The 25401-nt window shown below is 49.0% G+C and overlaps 1 protein-coding gene across 1 annotated transcript in view; it reads right to left on the bottom strand.

The window, feature by feature from the left end:
* The window catches only part of LOC135057480 (nucleolin-like), a 172802-nt gene that overhangs the window by 57500 nt on the left and 89901 nt on the right, over positions 1-25401 (bottom strand). The window contains exon 4 of the mRNA XM_063963363.1: positions 1475-1768. Within this exon, the coding sequence (XP_063819433.1) occupies positions 1475-1768 (294 nt within the window). The remainder of the gene's footprint in view (positions 1-1474; positions 1769-25401) is intronic.

The following is a 25401-nucleotide window of genomic DNA, read 5'->3' as shown; positions in this document are numbered from 1 at the left end:
CTTATATTCGGGTCGACTTATACTCGAGTATATACGGTACTCCCTACTGTGGACTATAGTGACAATCTTTCAGGAGATGTAACAATGGGCCATATTTATTAAGTACTCCTATATTTGCAGCATTTCCCCCAGATCTACCAAACATTCCAGACCTTGGCATTAACCTATAGTAGCCAATGATATAGCGTTTGCCTCTTTTTCAGGAAAGAGATCTGGAGGATTGTCCTGTGTGTGATGCTCTTGTTACTTGTGGGATAAAATGATTTGTGCATGGCTTGCCGGTTATTGTGTAGGCCTCAATGAGACCCTGAGAAGGAGTCTGTATACATACTTAGGACATCATATAACACACCATGAAGATAAGAGAATGAGTAATGGTGTTTTACCTTACAGTGGGTGCACTGAGCATTACTGTAGGGTAAAAAAATAGGTTAGAACAAGATCAGGGGAATAGCCCATAATCAGATAATACAGCTTTGTAAGAGAGAAAAGAGAAAGCATATGAAGGGCGTGTTCCCTTTGTGTTATTGGTATCACTCTAAGGAAGACAGACACACAAGTAAGGTATTTCTGTGATGACTGACCATCGATTCTGAACATCTAAGTAATGGTGATGGAGCTCACTCAGATGACTGAAGATATAAAAGACATATTTAAGGACTGTCACATATAAGTTGAGTATTGATCCTTATATTGCTTATCATCCTTGAATTGCATGTTGTTTTGTTACATCATTTACTGTATATTCACCAATAAATCCCAGTACTCTCCTCAGCTGTCATAGACACTGAAGGCCTGACTCAGAGATGTGTAAGGCAGGTGTATTGTAGCCTCCTTCCATGTTCAGTAGTAATGCATATCTCTGCTAGGACTCAGACTCAGCCACTTCTATATAACTATAATGGCCGCATTCATTCACTGGTCAGAGCAGCCGTCATCAGCCCACATTTGTCATTGTCCTTCTCCTTCATACAAGAGATCTATCTGTGGTCTGTCACATTTCTGATTACGGCGTCTCTTAGTGGTCAGCAGTTACATCTACACACCCACGGACCCACAAATGCATCTACACACCTACAGAGCACTTACCCTACATGCATGCACTCCTCTGCCTCCCAGTGACACCCAAGCACCCCACAAATAATCTGCACACCTACAGAGCACTTACCCTACATGCATGCACTCCTCTACCACCCAGTGGCACTCACTCAGCCACACGTGGAGATATTAGTAAGATCCGTATGACTCAGAATCGGATGTCATTGTGTAAGTTGTGTATGCAGGCTGTGGTGCCTGAGCTGTACACTAAAGGCTGTAAGATCTGTACACAGACAGAATTTTGCTATACCGCAGACAGGATCAGGCCCTGATTGTGCTTGTCTGCCACCAGTGATTATACAGGTCATCTGACACCTATGGTAATAATTGCTGACAAGCTACTGTACATAGGAGAGATTGCCCCAATAGAACTCACCATGTGTCACTTTCTTCTGGAGATCCTGTACCTTTCCCATAAGGCCAATCTGTTGGAGAACCTTTATGGTCACATCCAGCGCCAGTTTCTCTCCATGAACATCGATGAGAATTTTTTTCATGGTAACATAATCAGCAGTTTCGATGTGCCCACATGGGATGGGGCCTTGCCCTCCATAGGAGAAATCAGAGTCAGACAACTTGTCCTTAAACCGTTTGAAGTAATCCTGTGTCAGATTTGCCAGAGCCTCATACAGAATGTCTCCAAGACTCTTGTTCCCCTCACACGGAGCCCCTGCAGAAAACAGAGATACACCTTCACCATCTGTTTAGGAGTTTAATCATGTGGCATCAACATAACTCCTCCCACCCCTGCAACTCATGCTAAGTGCACTGCTTATCTTCCTTCTGTATCTTACCTGTCAAGAGTCTCTAGATGAGGAGATCAGCATGAGGCAATAGAGAAATCCACAGACTTTACAGCTGATCGCACATGTATAAAGAATTACGCTTCTGCTGGTAAAGTTCTGTAGGTTATAGGACTCATGTAGACTTGGATGTGAATGCATTTTGCAGGGTCTTTTTTTCCTGTAAAATACATTTGTGTAGCAGAATGATGCACTGTGCATGTAGACTGAGATGATTCTTCTTGTGAAAGACTCACAAGCTAGTGATGAAACACATTAGAGCTTCCTCTATTCATCAACACCTCCTGCTTGTCTTTGATCAATCACTTCTGATGACCTACAGCAGGGCCGGACTGGGACTAAAAATAGGCCCTGGAATTTTTGAAGCACACAGGCCCACCTCTGTGACTCCTCCCCTTACTATTCCTGACTCCTCCCACTTATTAGTCTATGTTCTTACAAATATAATTAATATTCTAACAACATACAGGTGTACATCATTCTCTATTAAAATATACACAACCAGTGGTTGAAGTGGAAATTTTTAAGTGGGGGTATGGAAATGTGAGGTTTGTAATTGTAATTCATGCCGAAGGCGTGCGCGCTCCGGAAAAGGGGGCGTGACCACTCAAAGGGGCGTGGTCACTCAAAAGGGGGTGTGGCCTTACGTGTAATTTGCCACACCATACACCCCTTATACGCATTATGCACCACAATAGTAGGACCCCTTATACTATCTAATACTGCTGCCCCTTTCACATTATACCACACAGTATGAGCCAAAATTCACATTACAGCACCCGGTATGAGCCGAAATTTACATTATATGCCCCCGATAGTGCAGTGGCAGGTATTCAAATGCCCCCACAGTGCCAGGTATACAGATGCCCCAACAGTGCCAGGTATACAAATGCCCCCACAGTGCCAGGTATACAAATGCCCCCACAGTGCCAGATCCACAAATGCCCCCCACAGTGCCAGGTATACAAATGCCCCCACAGTGCCAGGTATACAAATGCCCCCACAGTGCCAGATCCACAAATGCCCCCACAGTGCCAGGTATGCAAATGCCGCCACAGTGCCAGGTATACAAATGCCCCCACAGTGCCAGGTATACAGATGCCCCCACAGTGCCAGTTATACAGATGACCCCACAGTGCCAGGTATACAAATGCCCCCACAGTGCCAGGTAACCAATTGCCCCCTCAGTGCCAGGTAAACAATTGCCCCCACAGTGCCAGGTATACAAATGCCCCCACAGTGCCAGATCCACAAATGCCCCCACAGTGCCAGGTATACAAATGCCCCCACAGTGCAAGGTATACAAATGCCCCCACAGTGCCAGGTATACAGATGCCCCCACAGTGCCATGTATACAGATGCCCCCACATTGCCAGGTAAACAATTGCCCCCACAGTGCCAGGTATACAAATGCCCCACAGTGCCAGCCAATTGCCCCCACAGTGCCAGGTATACAATTGCCCCACAGTGCCAGCCAATTGCCCCCACAGTGCCAGGTATACAATTGCCCCACAGTGCCAGCCAATTGCCCCCACAGTGCCAGGTATACAATTGCTCCCACAGCAGCCAGTGCTGCAGCTGCTTACCGCTGCTGCACTGCTGCTGTTGCTGCTGCTGCTGCTCCTCCTCCTCCGTGCTGTGAGGGACGGGGGTGAGAGCGCCGGGCGCCCGCCAGCGCGGCTGTGTCTGGCGCGGCAGCGTATAGCGTTCAACCAGCCGCCGGTTCGTGAGCCAATCAGAGCTCGCGGACCGGCGGCTTCTGATTGGCTGCCGGTCCGCGAGCTCTGATTGGCTCACGAATCGGCGGCTGCTTTGAAGTCCGCTATACGCGCCGCCCCAGACACAGCCATGCTGACGGGCGCCCGGTGCTCTCACCCCCGTCCCTCACAGCTCTCCTATCCTGACAGCTGAGACGCGCTGCCGCCGGACTGAGCGGCAGCGCGTCTCAGTGACCGCTGGACCGGCCCACGTGGCCATCGGCCCTTCTGGCATCTGCCAGAAGTGCCAGATGGCCAGTCCGGCCCTGACCTACAGTGACTCTCAGCATTTGAGAGTAAGGTAATCCTTTTCTGGACGGCAGAGGATGATGACTGTCGTGTCGGAGCATAGAGTTTCTATCTGTCTCCTTCACATAAATGGATGTCTTTAAACCTAGAGGTGAAAGCTGGATATTTACATCCAGAAAATGTATTTTCTCATCACTAACCTCATAAGTTAATTGTACTGGATGTTTTGTGGCATTATGGGAATCTGTTAACTGTAATAATGATTCCTTAGGGCCTGACTATATGATTAACTTCTCTAAAAATAATGGAATAGTTCCCAGAAAGGTTTTTGTCCAAAGTATCCTTTATGGTGCATTGCCATTTGACTGATGCTGCATTATATAAAACATTTTTTTTTTTTAAATAGAAAAAGTAATATTTATGTGTTATATTGGGGTGTTACTATTTGCCCTTATGTATTAACATGAGTCACAAACAAGTTTGTTATTATGTTTTTAATAGTAGCAAGAAAACGTAATGTTGCTATGGCAACCATACACAGAACTTCGACTTCCGCTGGCGGACGCGACCCTATGACGTCACCGGCGCATCGGAGCGGCGTTGAGGCAGCACGAGCACCGGGACGGAAGCGGGAAGCAGACGCACAGGTAATCACTGCGTTTGCACGGGGGGGTATATATTTGTATGTTTGCACATTATATTTGTTATCCTGACGACGGGACAGGTTCCCGAAACGTTGAAATAAAACACTGAATTTTCTACCAAAGAAAGACTGGGAGTGCCGCCATTTTTGCTTCGTGTATTGGAGATTTCCTCATGGAGGGCACCCCAAGCAAGTAAAACAGACGCTAATCAGTGAGTGCCGGGTGATTTGGAAGATATGTTGAGGGAGTGTGGAGTGGCATCTCTGACACCCTCTACCAAGGCACCCAAAGCCACATAGACAAAATACCCACAGGAGCTAACCTTGGTGATGGATTTATCACAGCACACTTTAATATTTTTTTTCACCATTTTAAAGGCACAGTTCCACCCACGTTAATATAACAGCAACATTGGGACATAATTGCAGCTTTTTCCTGTGTAAGATAATAACAAGTAAACCGCACGACAGGCTTAATTAAATAGCCATTATGTTGCAGCAGGCGGGCCCAGAAGTGGGAGTGACACAGGAACTATTAGTAATGGATACACAGGAACAATTCAGCTTCACAGATTCAGAGGCTGAAAATATCCTCTTCAAAGGCAAGTTCAGTGAGGATACGGGAGATATACCTAATGAAGATTTATTTAAAGAGATACTACGTATGAAACAACGTGAGCTTGATTATCACTATCATGGTCTAATTTTATCAGAATACTACAGGGAGAAACTCATCCCCCGAGGGTTTCGTATTCGAAACATGCCCACCATTGGCCGGTATGGCGTTCCATTTTGTCGAAAGTAGATTGCGATATTAAACAAATGATCCATGGACTTGATATTACTAGTAGTGGAGGAGTCCACTAAGGAATTGAACACAGTAAAGGAGAAAATTGCACAGTTTGGAATTAAGAATAATCAAGTCCTTACAGCTGATACAAGTCATAAGTGGTTGGAACAATTGTCGACCCAGGTGGAGCAATATAAAAAAGATCTTATAAAATGTAAAAAAGAAAAATTGATTAAGGTACGGCATGACTACTCAACACATCAAGTTTATGCGTGGACAAACACCACCAACTCCACAGGAAAGGGAAGAGGTACCTTTAAACAAAGAAGACGAGCACAATTGCATAAATTCCGGGAGGATTCAAGTACGTCCCAAAGTGAAACCGAACAGAGACCTACCACATCCAAAGAAGCACAACACCCTTTAGGGGTAACTACGAGGGCAGCAATAAAAAACCCCACAGGAAAAGGACGCGGAGGGGCGGGCAAAACTCGAGGCAGCAACGCCAAAAAGCCTCCGCGAAGGAAGTAAATGTGGTCTTTAATTGCTCTTCCACCCCCTTGTCACCTCTAGAGAAGCAAGTTTTATCAAAAGTAGGGATGTGCACCTGAAATTTTTCGGGTTTTGGTTTTGGGTTCGGTTCCGTGGACGTGTTTTGGGTTCGAGCGCGTTTTGGCAAAACCTCACCGATTTTTTTTTGTCGGATTCGGGTGTGTTTTGGATTCTGGTGTTTTTTTCAAAAAACCCTAAAAAGCAGCTTAAATCATAGAATTTGGGGGTCATTTTGATCCCATAGTATTATTAACCTCAATAACCATAATTTCCACTCATTTTCAGTCTACTCTGAACACCTCACACCTCACAATATTATTTTTAGTCCTAAAATTTGCACCGAGGTCGCTGGATGGCTAAGCTAAGCGACCCTAGTGGCCGACACAAACACCTGGCCCATCTAGGAGTGGCACTGCAGTGTCACGCAGGATAGCCCTTCAAGAATATACTCCCCAAACAGCACATGACGCAAAGAAAAAAAGAGGCGCAATGAGGTAGCTGTGTGAGTAAGCTAAGCGACCCTAGTGGCCGACACAAACACCTGAACCATCTAGGAGTGGCACTGCAGTGTCACGCAGGATGGCCCTTCCAAAAACTACTCCCCAAACAGCACATGACGCAAAGAAAAAAAGAGGCGCAATGAGGTAGCTGTGTGAGTAAGCTAAGCGACCCTAGTGGCCGACACAAACACCTGGCCCATCTAGGAGTGGCACTGCAGTGTCACGCAGGATGGCCCTTCAAGAATATACTCCCCAAACAGCAAATGACGCAAAGAAAAAAAGAGGCGCAATGAGGTAGCTGTGTGAGTAAGCTAAGCGACCCTAGTGGCCGACACAAACACCTGGCCCATCTAGGAGTGGCACTGCAGTGTCACGCAGGATGGCCCTTCCAAAAACTACTCCCCAAACAGCACATGACGCAAAGAAGAAAAAAAAGAGGCGCAATGAGGTAGCTGTGTGAGTAAGCTAAGCGACCCTAGTGGCCGACACAAACACCTGGCCCATCTAGGAGTGGCACTGCAGTGTCACGCAGGATGGCCCTTCCAAAAACTACTCCCCAAACAGCACATGACGCAAAGAAAAAAAGAGGCGCAATGAGGTAGCTGTGTGAGTAAGCTAAGCGACCCTAGTGGCCAACACAAACACCTGGCCCATCTAGGAGTGGCACTGCAGTGTCACGCAGGATGGCCCTTCAAGAATATACTCCCCAAACAGCACATGACGCAAAGAAAAAAAGAGGCGCAATGAGGTAGCTGTGTGAGTAAGCTAAGCGACCCTAGTGGCCGACACAAACACCTGGCCCATCTAGGAGTGGCCCTCAGTGTCACGCAGGATGGCCCTTCCAAAAACTACTCCCCAAACAGCACATGACGCAAAGAAAAAAAGAGGCGCAATGAGGTAGCTGTGTGAGTAAGATAAGCGACCCTAGTGGCCGACACAAACACCTGGCCCATCTAGGAGTGGCACTGCAGTGTCACGCAGGATGGCCCTTCAAGAATATACTCCCCAAACAGCACACGACGCAAAGAAAAAAAGAGGCACAATGAGGTAGCTGTGTGAGCAAGCTAAGCGACCCTAGTGGCCGACACAAACACCTGGCCCATCTAGGAGTGGCACTGCAGTGTCACGCAGGATGGCCCTTCAAGAATATACTCCCCAAACAGCACATGACGCAAAGAAAAAAAGAGGCGCAATGAGGTAGCTGTGTGAGTAAGCTAAGCGACCCTAGTGGCCGACACAAACACCTGGCCCATCTAGGAGTGGCACTGCAGTGTCACGCAGGATGGCCCTTCCAAAAACTACTCCCCAAACAGCACATGACGCAAAGAAGAAAAAAAAGAGGCGCAATGAGGTAGCTGTGTGAGTAAGCTAAGCGACCCTAGTGGCCGACACAAACACCTGGCCCATCTAGGAGTGGCACTGCAGTGTCACGCAGGATGGCCCTTCCAAAAACTACTCCCCAAACAGCACATGACGCAAAGAAAAAAAGAGGCGCAATGAGGTAGCTGTGTGAGTAAGCTAAGCGACCCTAGTGGCCAACACAAACACCTGGCCCATCTAGGAGTGGCACTGCAGTGTCACGCAGGATGGCCCTTCAAGAATATACTCCCCAAACAGCACATGACGCAAAGAAAAAAAGAGGCGCAATGAGGTAGCTGTGTTAGTAAGCTAAGCGACCCTAGTGGCCGACACAAACACCTGGCCCATCTAGGAGTGGCACTGCAGTGTCACGCAGGATGGCCCTTCCAAAAACTACTCCCCAAACAGCACATGACGCAAAGAAAAAAAGAGGCGCAATGAGGTAGCTGTGTGAGTAAGATAAGCGACCCTAGTGGCCGACACAAACACCTGGCCCATCTAGGAGTGGCACTGCAGTGTCACGCAGGATGGCCCTTCAAGAATATACTCCCCAAACAGCACACGACGCAAAGAAAAAAAGAGGCGCAATGAGGTAGCTGTGTGAGCAAGCTAAGCGACCCTAGTGGCCGACACAAACACCGGGCCCATCTAGGAGTGGCACTGCAGTGTAACGCAGGATGGCCCTTCCAAAAACTACTCCCCAAACAGCACATGACGCAAAGAAGAAAAAAAAGAGGCGCAATGAGGTAGCTGTGTGAGTAAGCTAAACGACCCTCGTGGCCGACACAAACACCTGGCCCATCTAGGAGTGGCACTGCAGTGTCACGCAGGATGGCCCTTCAAGAATATACTCCCCAAACAGCACATGACTCAAAGAAAAAAAGAGGCGCAATGAGGTAGCTGTGTGAGTAAGCTAAGCGACCCTAGTGGCCGACACAAACACCTGGCCCATCTAGGAGTGGCACTGCAGTGTAACGCAGGATGGCCCTTCCAAAATCTACTCCCCAAACAGCACATGACGCAAAGAAGAAAAAAAAGAGGCGCAATGAGGTAGCTGTGTGAGTAAGCTAAGTGACCCTAGTGGCCGACACAAACACCTGGCCCATCTAGGAGTTGCACTGCAGTGTCAGGCAGGATGGCCCTTCCAAAAAATACTCCCCAAACAGCACATGACGCAAAGAAAAAAAGAGGCGTAATGAGGTAGCTGTGTGAGTAAGCTAAGCGATCCTAGTGGCCGACACAAACACCTGGCCCATCTAGGAGTGGCACTGCAGTGTCAGGCAGGATGGCCCTTCCAAAAAATACTCCCCAAACAGCACATGACGCAAAGAAGAAAAAAAGAAAAAAGAGGTGCAAGATGGAATTGTCCTTGGGCCCTCCCACCCACCCTTATGTTGTATAAACAGGACATGCACACTTTAACCAACCCATCATTTCAGCGACAGGGTCTGCCACACGACTGTGACTGAAATGACTGGTTGGTTTGGGCCCCCACCAAAAAAGAAGCAATCAATCTCTCCTTGCACAAACTGGCTCTACAGAGGCAAGATGTCCACCTCATCATCATCGTCCGAATCATCACCCCTTTCACTGTGTACATCCCCCTCCTCACAGATTATTAATTCGTCCCCACTGGAATCCACCATCTCAGATCCCCGTGTACTTTCTGGAGGCAATTGCTGCTGGTGAATGTCTCCAAGGAGTAATTGATTAAAATTAATTTTAATGAACATCATCTTCTCCACATTTTCTGGAAGTAACCTCGTACGCCGATTGCTGACAAGGTGAGCGGTGGCACTAAACACTCTTTCGGAGTACACACTGGAGGGAGGGCAACTTAGGTAGAATAAAGCCAGTTTGTGCAAGGGCCTCCAAATTGCCTCTTTTCCCTGCCAGTATACGTACGGACTGTCTGACGTGCCTACTTGGATGCGGTCACTCATATAATCCTCCACCATTCTTTCAATGGTGAGAGAATCATATGCAGTGACTGTAGACGACATGTCAGTAATCGTTGGCAGGTCCTTCAGTCTGGACCAGATGTCAGCATCAGCAGTCGCTCCAGACTGCCCTGCATCACCGCCAGTGGGTGGGCTCGGAATTCGTAGCCTTTTCCTCGCACCCCCAGTTGCGGGAGAATGTGAAGGAGGAGATGTTGACAGGTCGCGTTCCGCTTGACTTGACAATTTTCTCACCAGCAGTTCTTTGAACCCCTGCAGACTTATGTCTGCCGGAAAGAGAGATCCAACGTAGGTTTTAAATCTAGGATCGAGCACGGTGGCCAAAATGTAGTGCTCTGATTTCAACAGATTGACCACACGTGAATCCTGGTTAAGCGAATTAAGGGCTCCATCCACAAGTCCCACATGCCTAGCGGAATCGCTCTGTTTTAGCTCCTCCTTCAATGCCTCCAGCTTCTTCTGCAAAAGCCTGATGAGGGGAATGACCTGACTCAGGCTGGCAGTGTCTGAACTGACTTCACGTGTGGCAAGTTCATGTTATGCACACCAGTGCCTGCAGGAAAGTACTGGCGTCAGAACTGTTATGCACTCCAGTGTCTGCAGGAATGTACTGGTGTTTGAACTGTTATGCAAAACAGATGGACTCACAGACAAACTGGGGGATATGACATAATGTACACAGAAGGTGATAGGGTAACAAAATACACACAAAGTGAACAGAGAAGCCCAGAGGCTAAGGAACTGGGTATCTCCCTTGTATTAGAACTGCTCAGATGGAAAAGCAAGATGTTGTGTTTTAATACGTAGAGAACCCGAAATGCTGTTGCTAAGGGCAACAGCAAAACCCTAAAGGGTTACCAACGGGTGTGGCAGTAAACTCCTTGGTCAGAGATGGAATGATAGACACAAGGAGAATCTCCACAATCCTAATTCTCACTTGCAGTGCACAGGTTTTAGCTTACTGCCACTAAACTGACCCCTGACACCTAGCACAGTGAGACAGGATTAGACAGGCAAGTCTTAGAATACAGCCGCAAACTTGCTAAGTTCACAGAGTAGTAACAGAACCCCAGCAAGCTAAACGACTGACTCCAGTCTTACTGCTAGGTCTGGATTGGCAGAGTGTAATACCAAATCCCCAGGCCTATTTGCAGTAAGCAACAAACAAATACAAAGCTACACAGTACTGGCTAACTTTCATGAACTGACTAACCAACAAAGATTCAGCAGCATATGCTTACCCTGAAAAGAGGCCTTATAAAGCAGGTGCTGTCCACGCCCCACTCAGACCTCACAGACTGTGAGCACAAAAACCAGCACCGGATCCCCTGCCGTGCACAGAGCCTATAACCACTGCACAGCAAAAGACCCGAACCGGAGTATCAGCTGCGCTCAGGTTACACCACTAGCACTTGTCTCCCGGTTGCCATGACGACGTGGCAGCACAGGGCAGGAGACCCTAACAGTACCCCCCCTCTGACGAGGGGTCAAAGAACCCCTACCACCGGGTTTATCGGGGAACTGCGAGAAGAAAGAGCGTATCAGTCTGGGGGCATGAAGATCACAACTGCGCACCCACGACCGCTCCTCCGGGCCATACCCCTTCCAGTGCACCAAAAATGACAGCCGACCCCGAACCACCTTGGAGTCAAGAATCCTTTCAACAACAAACTCCCTCTGGCCACGTATCAGAAGAGGGGAAGGTCTTCCACTGGAAGAAGGATTACTAATCGCCCGTTTTAAAAGGGAACAATGAAATGTTTTATTGATACCCAAAGAACGGGGCAGATCTAACTGAAATGCCACCGGATTGATAACCCTGGTGATCTTATAAGGGCCGATGAACCGGGGCCCTAACTTATGAGATGGCTGTCTCAACTTCAAATTCTTGGTAGACAACCAGACGAAGTCTCCTAATTTGAAGCTGCAGGGTCTTTTCCGCTTATCAAAAACCCTTTTGGTCACTAATGACACAGACACAAGGGCTTTCTTCACTTTCCGCCAAATACCTCTAAGGACCGAAACCACAGAGGAACCACCAGGCGTGGAGTCCAGGGGGTCAAAAGAATTGGCCTTAGGATGATGCCCATACACACAAAGGAAGTGAGAGATCCCTGTAGCAGAGTGAGCCGCGTTGTTATAGGCAAACTCCGCCATGGACAGATGAGCAACCCAGTCAGTCTGACACTTGGAGACATAACACCTGAGGAACTGCTCCAAGGACTGGTTCACCCTTTCAGTCTGCCCATTAGACTGCGGATGGTAGCCTGACGACAAGCTGACAGAAATCTGGAGATCGGAACAAAATGCCCTCCAGAATTTGGCCACAAACTGGGATCCGCGGTCAGAGACCACATCAAATGGCAACCCGTGGAGACGCACAACATGCAGCATAAATAATTCAGACAGGCGTCTGGCTGATGGCAGCCCAACCAGTGGAACGAAGTGCGCCATCTTCGAAAACCTGTCAACGACAACCCAGATGGCTGTCATCCCCGAGGATTTGGGCAAGTCCACCACAAAATCCATTGAAATGTGGGTCCATGGCTTAGATGGGATAGAGAGTGGATGTAATGGGCCAACAGGAACCCCTCTAGGAGTCTTATTTCGGGCACAGATGTCACATGCCCGAACCCACTGATCCACATCCTTAGCCACCGAGGGCCACCACACCGCCCTAGATAGCAACTCCCGAGTTCTGGCAATACCCGGGTGACCTGCCGACTTCTTGGCATGGAATTCCAGGAACACTCGCTGTCTTAACCTAGGAGGCACAAACAAAAGACCTACCGGAAGGTCTGGAGGAGCCTGCTCCTGTGCTCTAAGGACTAATGATAAGAGGTCCTGGGTAATGCCCACTTTAATACATGATGGGGAAACAATGGGCAACGGCTCCTCGGTGGTCTCCTGGATTGGAGCAAAACTCCGCGAGAGCGCATCAGCCTTGATGTTTTTTGACCCAGGGCGATATGTTATCAAAAAATTAAAGCGAGCAAAAAACAAAGCCCATCGTGCCTGCCTGGCATTGAGACGCTTCGCTGACTCTAAATATGCCAGATTCTTATGGTCAGTGAGAATTGAGACCACAAACTTAGCCCCCTCAAGCCAGTGTCTCCACTCCTCGAGTGCATCCTTAATAGCCAACAATTCCCGGTTACCCACGTCATAATTCATCTCGGCAGGCGAAAATTTACGGGAAAAGTAAGCACAGGGATGAAGGCGATTATCAGACACTCCCATCTGAGAAAGCACTGCCCCAATACCCATCTCAGAGGCAACCACCTCCACCACAAAAGGACGCTCTGGATCTGGGTGTCGCAGCACCTTGGCCGAAACAAATGCCCTTTTGAGACGGGCAAAAGCCGCTTTAGCCTCACAAGACCAGTGAGCAACATCCGCCCCTTTCTTAGTGAGTGCCACCAAGGGCGCCACTATAGACGAAAATCCAGCGATAAATCGTCTATAAAAATTTGCAAAGCCCAGGAAACGCTGAAGCGCCTTCAAACTAGTGGGCTGCACCCAATCCAGGACTGCCTGTACCTTGGAACCCTCCATTTGGAAACCTTCTGGGGAGATAATATATCCTAGAAATGCGATTTGCTGAACTTCAAATTCGCACTTCTCCAGCTTCGCCCCAAGCCGGTGGTCTCTGAGTTTCTGGAGGACTAAGCGTACATGCTTCCGATGTTCCTGCAGGGAATGGGAGAAGATTAGGATGTCATCTAAGTATACAACTAAGAATCTATCCAAATATTCCCTGAGCACATCATTCATGAAATCCTGGAAGACTGCCGGGGCATTACAGAGCCCAAAAGGCATCACCAAATATTCATAATGCCCTGAGTGGGTATTAAAGGCAGTCTTCCATTCATCCCCCTCTCTTATTCGGATTAGATTGTACGCACCGCGTAGGTCAATCTTAGAAAAAATGGTGGCAGTACGAAGCTGGTCAAACAAGACCGAAATGAGAGGCAGTGGGTATGAGTTTTTAATCGTGATACGGTTCAATTCCCTGAAGTCGATGCAGGGTCGCAACGAACCGTCCTTTTTACCCACGAAGAAGAACCCCGACCCAACTGGAGACTGTAAAGGTCTGATAAATCCCTTAGCAAAGTTCTCCTGAATGTACTCTGCCATAGCCTGAGTCTCAGGACGTGACAGGGAGTACAACCTGCTCTTGGGAAGCTTAGCATTTGGCAACAAATCAATGGCACAGTCATAGGGGCGATGGGGAGGTAGTACCTCTGCAACTTTTTTGGAGAACACGTCCGCAAAATCTGCATAACACCCTGGCAATCCTGGCAAACTTAGCTGCGAGAGCCTGACTGGAAGGCTCAAGCAACTCCTGAAACAATCAGTACCCCAACTAAGAATCTCCCCAGAGACCCAGTCAAATTGAGGATTGTGGGCCCTTAACCAGGGTAACCCCAACACCAATGGGGCAAAAGTACAGACAGTCACATAAAAGGACAATTTTTCAGAGTGTGTGGCTCCAATAAACAAAGAAATCTGGCTAGTGCAAGAGGTAATTTTACCTTGGGATAATGGTTCCCCGTTTAACCCACAAATCTCAATTTCCGATGCCAAGGGTACTAAGGGAACAGAGTGTTTCAGGGCGAATTGGCGGTCCATAAAAACCCCGTCGGCCCCACTGTCCACAAAGGCCTCAGTCTTGACAGTTTGACCGAGGATCTTCAAGGTCACCGGAATGATAAAAGTCTTCTTGGGAAATTCTGACTTCTGGCCTGACAGGATATTTCCCATCACCCTCAGGCCCTGAAGTTTTCCGGCTTTTCTGGGCATGATACTACCACATGACCTTTATTCCCACAGTACAAACACAACCCCTGCTGTCTCCTCCGCGTCTTCTCACGCGAGGAGAGGCGGGTAGCCCCAATCTGCATAGTCTCCTCAGAAAATTCCTCAGAGTCTGAGGTTCCCTTGGGAAAGAAGGAAACCTCAGTCTCCCTTTCAAGCCTACGCTCTCTCAGCCGTCTATCCACCCGGATGGATAACTGCATGAGCTGATCCAAGCTATCAGGCAAGGGATATTGTACCAGTTGGTCCTTTATCTGGTTAGAAAGACCTCTTCGGTACTGGTGTCTCAGGGCTGGGTCATTCCACTGGGTATCATGGGCCAACCTCCGAAACTCCGTACAGTAAACCTCAACTGGCCTTCGCCCTTGCTTAAGGATCGAAATCTGAGCCTCGGCTGAGGCCGTCTTGTCAGGGTCATCATACAACATGCCCAGTGCCGTAAAAAAAGCATCAACACTTTTAAGCGACGGACAGTCAGGCTGCAACCCATATGCCCAGACCTGTGGGTCTCCTTGTAGCAAGGAAATCACTATGCCCACCCGCTGAATCTCCGACCCAGAAGACTGAGGCCTAAGCCGGAAGTATAGCTTGCAGCTCTCCTTGAAACAAAAGAACTGCGAGCGATCTCCAGAAAAACGATCCGGGAGATTTACTTTCGGCTCCTTAACCCCTGCAGGTGCTGCTGCTGCGGGAGCTCCGCCAGCAGCCTGGGAGGTGTGCATTTTAATGGACAAATCATTAAATTGTCGAGTCAGGACCTGCACCTGATCGACCACCTGTTGCAACGTATTTTGAGGGGTATGCTCCATATTCCCACAAAATTTCAACAGGAGTATTAGGCTGCTGAATATGTTATGCACACCAGTGCCTGCAGGAAAGTACTGGTGTCAGAACTGTTATGCACTCCAGTGTCTGCAGGAATGTACTGGTGTTTGAACTGTTATGCAAAACAGATGGACTCACAGACAAACTGGGGGATATGACATAATGTACACAGAAGGTGATAGGGTAACAAAATACACACAAAGTGAACAGAGAAGCCCAGAGGCTAAGGAACTGGGTGTCTCCCTTGTATTAGAACTGCTCAGATGGAAAAGCAAGATGTTGTGTTTTAATACGTAGAGAACCCGAAATGCTGTTGCTAAGGGCAACAGCAAAACCCTAAAGGGTTACCAACGGGTGTGGCAGTAAACTCCTTGGTCAGAGATGGAATGATAGACACAAGGAGAATCTCCACAATCCTAATTCTCACTTGCAGTGCACAGGTTTTAGCTTACTGCCACTAAACTGACCCCTGACACCTAGCACAGTGAGACAGGATTAGACAGGCAAGTCTTAGAATACAGCCGCAAACTTGCTAAGTTCACAGAGTAGTAACAGAACCCCAGCAAGCTAAACGACTGACTCCAGTCTTACTGCTAGGTCTGGATTGGCAGAGTGTAATACCAAATCCCCAGGCCTATTTGCAGTAAGCAACAAACAAATACAAAGCTACACAGTACTGGCTAACTTTCATGAACTGACTAACCAACAAAGATTCAGCAGCATCTGCTTACCCTGAAAAGAGGCCTTATAAAGCAGGTGCTGTCCACGCCCCACTCAGACCTCACAGACTGTGAGCACAAAAACCAGCACCGGATCCCCTGCCGTGCACAGAGCCTATAACCACTGCACAGCAAAAGACCCGAACCGGAGTATCAGCTGCGCTCAGGTTACACCACTAGCACTTGTCTCCCGGTTGCCATGACGACGTGGCAGCACAGGGCAGGAGACCCTAACAGTTCAAAGGGCAGCAGAACCTTGCACAACGTTGAAATCATTCTCCACTGCGCTTGAGTCAGGTGCATTCCCCCTTCTTTGCCTATATCGTGGGCAGATGTATAGGCTTGAATGGCCTTTTGCTGCTCCTCCATCCTCTGAAGCATATAGAGGGTTGAATTCCACCTCGTCACCACCTCTTGCTTCAGATGATGGCAGGGCAGGTTCAGTTTTTTTTGGTGGTGCTCCAGTCTTCTGTACGCGGTGCCTGCACGCCGAAAGTGGCCCGCAATTCTTCTGGCCACCGACAGCATCTCTTGCACGCCCCTGTCGTTTTTTAAGTAATTCTGCACCACCAAATTCAAGGTATGTGCAAAACATGGGACGTGCTGGAATTTGCCCAGATGTAATGCGCGCACAATATTGCTGGCGTTGTCCGATGTCACAAATCCCCAGGAGAGTCCAATTGGGGTAAGCCATTCTGCAATGATCTTCCTCAGTTGCCTTAAGAGGTTTTCAGCTGTGTGCGTATTCTGGAAAGCGGTGATACAAAGCGTAGCCTGCCTAGGAATGAGTTGGCGTTTGCGAGATCTTGCTACTGGTGCCGCCGCTGCTGTTCTTGCAGCAGGAGGCAATACATCTACCCAGTGGGCTGTCACAGTCATGTAGTCCTGAGTCTGCCCTGCTCCACTTGTCCACATGTCCGTGGTTAAGTGGACATTGGGTACAACTGCTTTTTTTAGGACAATGGTGAGTCTTTTTCTGACGTCCGTGTACATTCTCGGTATCGCCTGCCTAGAGAAGTGGAACCTAGATGGTATTTGGTAACGGGGGCAAACTGCCTCAATAAATTGTCTAGTTCCCTGTGAACTAACGGCGGATACCGGACGCACGTCTAACACCAACATAGTTGTCAAGGCCTCAGTTATCCGCTTTGCAGCAGGATGACTGCTGTGATATTTCATCTTCCTCGCAAAGGACTGTTGGACAGTCAATTGCTTACTGGAAGTAGTACAAGTGGTCTTCCGACTTCCCCTCTGGGATGACGATCGACTCCCAGCAGCAACAACAGCAGCGCCAGCAGCAGTAGGCATTACACTCAAGGATGCATCGGAGGAATCCCAGGCAGGAGAGGACTAGTCAGACTTGCCAGTGACATGGCCTGCAGGACTATTGGCTTTCCTGGGTAAGGAGGAAATTGACACTGAGGGAGTTGGTGGTGTGGTTTGCGCGAGCTTGGTTACAAGAGGAAGGGATTTACTGGTCAGTGGACTGCTTCCGCTGTCGCCCAAAGTTTTTAAACTTGTCACTGACTTATTATGAATGCGCTGCAGGTGACGTATAAGGGAGGATGTTCCAAGGTGGTTAACGTCCTTACCCCTACTTATTACAGCTTGACAAAGGCAACACACGGCTTGACACCTGTTGTCCGCATTTCTGTTGAAATACTTCCACACTGAAGAGCTGATTTTTTTTGTATTTTCACCAGGCATGTCAATGGCCATATTCCTCCCACGGACAACAGGTGTCTCCCCGGGTGCCTGACTTAAACAAACCACCTCACCATCAGAATCCTCCTTGTCAATTTCCTCCCCAGCCCATGCAACACCCATATCCTCATCCTGGTGTACTTCAACACTGACATCTTCAATTTCACTATCAGGAACTGGACTGCGGGTGCTACTTTCAACACTTGCAGGGGGCGTGCAAATGGTGGAAGGCGCAAGCTCTTCCCGTCCAGTGTTGGGAAGGTCAGGCATCACAACCGACACAATTGGACTCTCCTTTGGGATTTGTGATTTCGAAGAACGCACAGTTCTTTGCTGTGCTTTTGCCGCAAGTCTTTTCTTTTTTCTAGCGAGAGGATGAGTGCTTCCATCCTCATGTGAAGCTGAACCACTAGCCATGAACATAGGCCAGGGCCTCAGCCATTCCTTGCCACTCCGTGTTTTAAATGGCATATTGGCAAGTTTACGCTTCTCCTCAGACGCTTTTAATTTGGATTTTTGGGTCATTTTTTTACTGATCTTTTGTGTTTTGGATTTTACATGCTCTGTACTATGACATTGGGCATCGGCCTTGGCAGACGACGTTGATGGCATTTCATCGTCTCGGCCATGACTAGTGGCAGCAGCTTCAGCACGAGGTGGAAGTGGATCTTGATCTTTCCCTATTTTTTTAACCTCCACATTTTTGTTCTCCATATTTTGCGCACAAGTAAAAGCCACCACAGGTATACAATGAAGATGGATGGATAGTATACTATTATTACTTATACTTATGGACGACGAGTGTACTGACGACACAGAGGTAGGTACAGCCGTGGCCTACCGTACTGCTGCTTAGTGCTTATATGTATAACATACTGTATAACGGACCTGGTGGACACTGTCAGCAGACTGCTAAACTAGTATAAAGAAAAGCAAAAAAAACACCACAGGTATACAATGTAGATGGATGGATAGTATAGTATTACTTATATTTATGGACGACGAGTGCACTGACGACACAGAGGTAGGTACAGCCGTGGCCTACCGTACTGCTGCTTAGTGCTTATATATATAATATACTGTATAACGGACCTGGTGGACACTGTCAGCAGACTGCTAAACTAGTATGAAGAAAGAAAAAAAAAAAACCACAGGTATACAATGTAGATGGATGGATAGTGTCACTGTTATGGACGACGAGTGATGACACAGAGGTAGGTACAGCAGTGGCCTACCGTACTGCTGCTTAGTGCTTATATATATAATATACTGTATAACGGACCTGGTGGACACTGTCAGCAGACTGCTAAACTAGTATGAAGAAAGAAAAAAAAAAACACCACAGGTATACAATGTAGATGGATGGATAGTATAGTATTACTTATACTTATGGACGACGAGTGATGACACAGAGGTAGGTACAGCCGTGGCCTAACGTACTGCTGCTTAGTGCTTAAATATATAATATACTGTATAAAGGACCTGGTGGACACTGTCAGCAGACTGCTAAACTAGTATGAAGAAAGAAAAAAAAACACCACAGGTATACAATGTAGATGGATGGATAGTATAGTATTATATTACTTATGGACGACGAGTGCACTGACGACACAGAGGTAGGTACAGCCGTGGCCTACCGTACTGCTGCTTAGTGCTTATATATATAATAATATACTGTATAACGGACCTGGTGGACACTGTCAGCAGACTGCTAAACTAGTATGAAGAAAGAAAAAAAAAACACCACAGGTTTACAATGTAGATGGATGGATAGTATAGTATTATATTACTTATGGACGACGAGTGCACTGACGACACAGAGGTAGGTACAGCCGTGGCCTACCGTACTGCTGCTTAGTGCTTATATATATAATATACTGTATAACGGACCTGGTGGACACTGTCAGCAGACTGCTAAACTAGTAAGAAGAAAGAAAAAAAAACACCACAGGTATACAATGTAGATGGATGGATATTGGATAGTATAGTATTACTGATACTTATGGATGACGAGTGCACTGACTACACAGAGGTAGGTACAGCCGTGGCCTACCGTACTGCTGCTTAGTGCTTATATATATAATACACTGTATAACGAACCTGTTGGACACTGTCAGCAGACTGCTAAACAAACTAGCATGAAGAAAGAAAAAAAAAACACCACAGTGTTTTTCAGGCAGACAAACGTAAACTGGACTGGTGGTCACTGTCAGCAAAACTGTGCACTGTACTCCTGCTATAACTGCTCCCCAGTCCCCACAATTAGGCAGTGTGAGCAGAGCAGTGCACTCAGAGTCAGCACAGATATATCATGCAGCAGTGCAGCACACTGAGTGAGCACAGCCACAGATATGGTGAAGCGTTTTTTTTTCAGGCAGAGAAACAAAGGATTAAAATCACTGGTGGTATAATCAAAACCCTGCACTGTACTCTCTAACAGCTGCTCCCCGTCCCCAATCCTCCCCACAATTATAACAATGTCACTCTTAGTCTTTTCTATTACGGAGAGGACACCAGCCACGTCCTCTCCCTATCAATCTCAATGCACGTGTGAAAATGTCGGCGACGCGCGGCTCCTTATATAGAATCCGAGTCTCGCGAGAATCCGACAGCGGGATGATGACGTTCGGGCGCGCTCGAGTTAACCGAGCAAGGCGGGAGGATCCGAGTCGCTCGGACCCGTGTAAAAAAAGGTGAAGTTCGGGCGGGTTCGGATTCCGAGGAACCGAACCCGCTCATCACTAGTTTTGGTGGGAATCCAAGAAATTTCCTACGGTAGAGTTTAAACTTGGATGGTTTCTCCTCTTCCTGCAAGCAGGTGTGAATATGGGCCTACATTTGCGATCCATAAAGGTCCAGATTTCGTCTTTGTCCATTTTTCTTTGCCCTCCATGAGGTTCAGACCTTTTTGAAAGGTGCTCTGCACATCCAGCCTCCTTTTGTGGTGCCAACGGCACCCTGGGACCTTAACATGGTGTTGCAATTCCTGCAATCAGTTTGGTTTGAGCCTTTACAGGAGGCTGAGGTCAAGTTTCTCATGTGGAAGGCTGTCACTTTGTTGGCCTTAGCTTCTGCTCGACATGTCTCGGAATTGGGGGCTTTGTCCTGCAAAAGCCCCTATTTAATCTTCCATGTTGATAGAGCTGAGCTCAGGACGCGTCAGCAGTTCCTTCCAAAAGGTTGTGTTGGCTTTTCATATCAAGCAACCTATTGTGGTGCCAGTAGCTACTGACCCCTCAATTAAATCAAAGTCCATGGATGTTGTAAGGACTCTGAAAATATATGTGAAGAGGACTGCTCGTCACAGAAAAACGGACTCCCTGTTTGTCCTGTATGACCCCAAGAAAATGGGGTGTCCTGCTTCAAAGCAGACGATTTCTCGCTGGATCAGGTTCACTATCCAGCATGCATATTCTACGGCAGGATTGCTGTGTCCAAAATCTGTTAAGGCCCACTCTACTCATACGGTGGGTTCTTCTTTGGTGGCTGCCTGGGGTGTCTCGGTTTTACAGCTTTGCCGATCGGCTACTTGGTCTGGGTCGAACACGTTTGCTAAGTTTTACAAGTTTGATACTTTGGCCTCTGAGGACCTAAAGTTTGATCAAGCAGTTCTGCAGGAGCCTCTGCGATGTCCCTCCCATTCTGTGAGCTTTGGTACATCCCCATCAGGGCCGGCTCTAGGCATGTTCGAATAGAGCGGCCGCGCAGGGCGCCACCCTTAATGGGCGCCGCGCGCTGGCGCCGCCATATTCGAAGCGAGCCGGCCCTGTGTGTGTGTGCAGCGCGTTGTCCCCGCCGTCCGTGTGTGCGGCGTGCGCTGCGCGGCGCCGGTGTCTAACGTCAGACGCCGGCGCCGCGCATAGCGCACACAAGTGGCCGCCCGCCCACCCGCACTCGGATCCTCACTCTCCCGCCCGCCAGCACTCACGCCAGCACTCCTCCTCCCTCTCTCAGACTCAGCGCCTCAGGTATTTGGTGGGGTGGGGTGGGGTGGGGTGGGGGGGGTCAAACATTTATGGATCGCACTGTGGGGGCATTTATCTGGCACACTGGGGGCATATCTGGCTCTGTGGGGGCATTTCTGGCACTGTGGGGGGCATATCTGGCTCATTGGGGGCATATCTGGCTCACTGGGGGCATATCTGGCACACTGGGGGCATATCTGGCTCTGTGGGGGCATTTATCTGGCCCTGTGTGGGGGCATTTCTGGCAATGTGGGGGCATTTCTGGCACCGTGGGGGCATATCTGGCACACTGGGGGGATTATCTGGCACACTGGGGGGATTATCTGGCACACTGGGGGCATATCTGGCACACTGGGGGCATATCTGGCACACTGGGGGCATATCTGGCACACTGGGGGCATATCTGGCTCTGTGGGGGCATTTCTGGCACTGTGGGGGGCATATCTGGCTCATTGGGGGCATATCTGGCACACTGGGGGCATATCTGGCACACTGGGGGCATATCTGGCTCTACTGGGGGCATATCTGGCACACTGGGGGCATATCTGGCACACTGGGGGCATATCTGGCACACCGGGGGCATATCTGGCTCTGTGGGGGCATTTCTGGCACTGTGGGGGGCATATCTGGCTCATTGGGGGCATATCTGGCACACTGGGGGCATATCTGGCACACTGGGGGCATATCTGGCTATGTGGGGGCATTTATCTGGCCCTGTGTGGGGGCATTTCTGGCAATGTGGGGGCATTTCTGGCACACTGGGGGGATTATCTGGCACACTGGGGGGATTATCTGGCACACTGGGGGCATATCTGGCACACTGGGGGCATATCTGGCACACTGGGGGCATATCTGGCTCTGTGGGGGCATTTATCTGGCCCTGTGTGGGGGCATTTCTGGCACCGTGGGGGCATTTCTGGCACACTGGGGGGATTATCTGGCACACTGGGGGGATTATCTGGCACACTGGGGGCATATCTGGCACACTGGGGGCATATCTGGCACACTGGGGGCATATCTGGCTCTGTGGGGGCATTTATCTGGCCCTGTGTGGGGGCATTTCTGGCAATGTGGGGGCATTTCTGGCAATGTGGGGGCATTTCTGGCACGCTGGGGGGATTATCTGGCACACTGGGGGGATTATCTGGCACACTGGGGGGATTATCTGGCACACTGGGGGGATTATATGGCACACTGGGGGGATTATCTGGCACACTGGGGGCATTTCTGGCACACTGGGGGCATATCTGGCACACTGGGGGCATATTTGGCACACTGGGGGCATATCTGGCTCTGTGGGGGCATTTATCTGGCCCTGTGTGGGGGCATATCTGGCACACTGGGGACATATCTGGCACACTGGGGGCATATCTGGCACACTGGGGGCATATCTGGCACACTGGGGGCATATCTGGCACACTGGGGGCATATCTGGCTCTGTGGGGGCATTTATCTGGCCCTGTGTGGGGGCATTTATCTGGCACACTGGGGGCATATCTGGCTCTGTGGGGGCATTTATCTGGCCCTGTGTGGGGGCATATCTGGCCCTGTGTGGGGGCATATCTGGCTCTGTGGGGGCATTTATCTGGCCCTGTGTGGGGGCATATCTGGCTCTGTGGGGGCATTTATCTGGCCCTGTGTGGGGGCATTTATCTGGCCCTGTGTGGGGGCATTTATCTGGCCCTGTGTGGGGGCATTTATCTGGCCCTGTGTGGGGGCATTTCTGGGACTGTGGGGGCATTTCTGGCACTGTGGGGGCATTTCTGGAACTGTGGGGGCATTTCTGGCACTGTGGGGGCACTTATGCATCTGGCAATGTGGGCATTTATGTATCTGGCACTGGGGGCATATCTAGCCCTGTGGGGGCATATCTGGCACTGTGGGGGCAATTTTATATATGGCACTGTGGGGACATATCTGGCACTGTGTGGGCATTTTTATATCTGGCACTGTGGGGGCACTTATGTATCTGGCACTGTGGGGGCACTTATGTATCTGGCACTGTGGGGGCATTTATGTATCTGGCACTGTGGGGGGCATATCTACACTGTGGAGGCATTTATGTATCTGGCACTTTGGGGGCATTTATGTATCTGAACTGTGGGTGCATATCTGGCACTGTGTGGCCATTTATGTAGCTGGCACTGCTGGGGGGCATGTCACGTGTAGCTGGCACTGCTGGGGGGCATGTCACGTGTAGCTGGCACTGCTGGGGGGCATGTCACGTGTAGCTGGCACTGCTGGGGGGCATGTCATGTAGTGTTCCCGCTAGGCGTCTGTGGCTAGGCAATGTGTCTCAGTGCTCTCCCTGGTGCAATGTGTCTCAGTGCTGTGCCTGACGCAAAGTGTATAGGAGGTTCTACCTGGTGCAGTGTGTATTAGCTGCACTACTGTGTGGTGTAATGCAAATTGCCACTATTATGTGGCCACGTACCTTCCCCACGAAGTAACTCCCCTTAATTTTTGCTGCGCGCCTTCGGCGCGCACTGTCCATTCTTTGGCATATAGGTATGGGAACAACAAGCAGTATGTACATCATTTTGCCCTCCTAACTTAAAAAAGTGCCCTCCCTGTGATCAGCACCATGCCCTAAAAAGTGAACACTATCATGTGTAGCTGGCACTGCTGGGGGGCATGTCATGTGTAGCTGGCACTGCTGCGGGGCATGTTATGTGTAGCTGGCTAGCTGGCACTGCTGCGGGGCATGTCATGTGTAGCTGGCTAGCTGGCACTGCTGCGGGGCATGTCATGTGTAGCTGGCACTGCTGCGGGGCATGTCATGTCTATCTGGCACTGCACATTATGTGTATCTGGCACTATACTGGAGACATTGTGTGTAAGGAACACTACTGTGGCTATGTGTAAGGCGGCTAATTGTGTGAAAATGTGTTTATAGTTTGATGATATGAAGTTATGAGGCCACGCCCACTTTTCCAGAGGCCACACCCACTTTTCCGAGAGAGCGCGCATGCGGCGCGCGCATAGGGGGGGGGGGGGGGCGCTTTTACATTTTCTCGCTCAGGGTGCTAGTAGGCCTGGAGCCGGCCCTGATCCCCATGGTACTAATGAGGACCCCAGCATCCTCTAGGACGTAAGAGAAAATAGGATTTAAATACACCTACCGGTAAATCCTTTTCTCGTAGTCCATAGAGGATGCTGGGCGCCCGCCCAGTGCTTTGTGATCCTGCAGTGGTTACTTCAGTACTGCTTTGTTCTTGGTTAAGTATTGTTTTGTTACTTGGTTAAGTAATCTTGTTCAGCCATTGCTGAATTTCAAGCTAGTTAGCTTGGTTTGCCTTGTTTGTATGAGCTGGTGTGAATCTCGTCACTATCCATGTAAAATCCTTCTCTCAAAGTATGTCCGTCTCCTCGGGCACAGTTTCTAGACTGAGTCTGGTAGGAGGGGCATAGAGGGAGAAGCCAGCCCACACTCTTAAACTCTTAAAGTGCCCATGGCTCCCAAGGGACCCATCTATACCCCATGGTACAATATTGTGGATACTAGCATCCTCTACGGACTACGAGAAAATTATTTACTGGTAGATATATTTAAAATTTAAATCCTATTTGTTGCAGGTCTCCTCACATAATCACAAGTGACATAATTAGTTCCACCTGTGGACCTTTTAAAATGTATCAGTGAGTAATTAATATACCT

This window comes from Pseudophryne corroboree, chromosome 3, assembly GCF_028390025.1.
Source record: "Pseudophryne corroboree isolate aPseCor3 chromosome 3, aPseCor3.hap2, whole genome shotgun sequence".
NCBI lineage: Eukaryota > Metazoa > Chordata > Amphibia > Anura > Myobatrachidae > Pseudophryne > Pseudophryne corroboree.
This window is presented reverse-complemented; position numbering and strand designations above follow the sequence as displayed.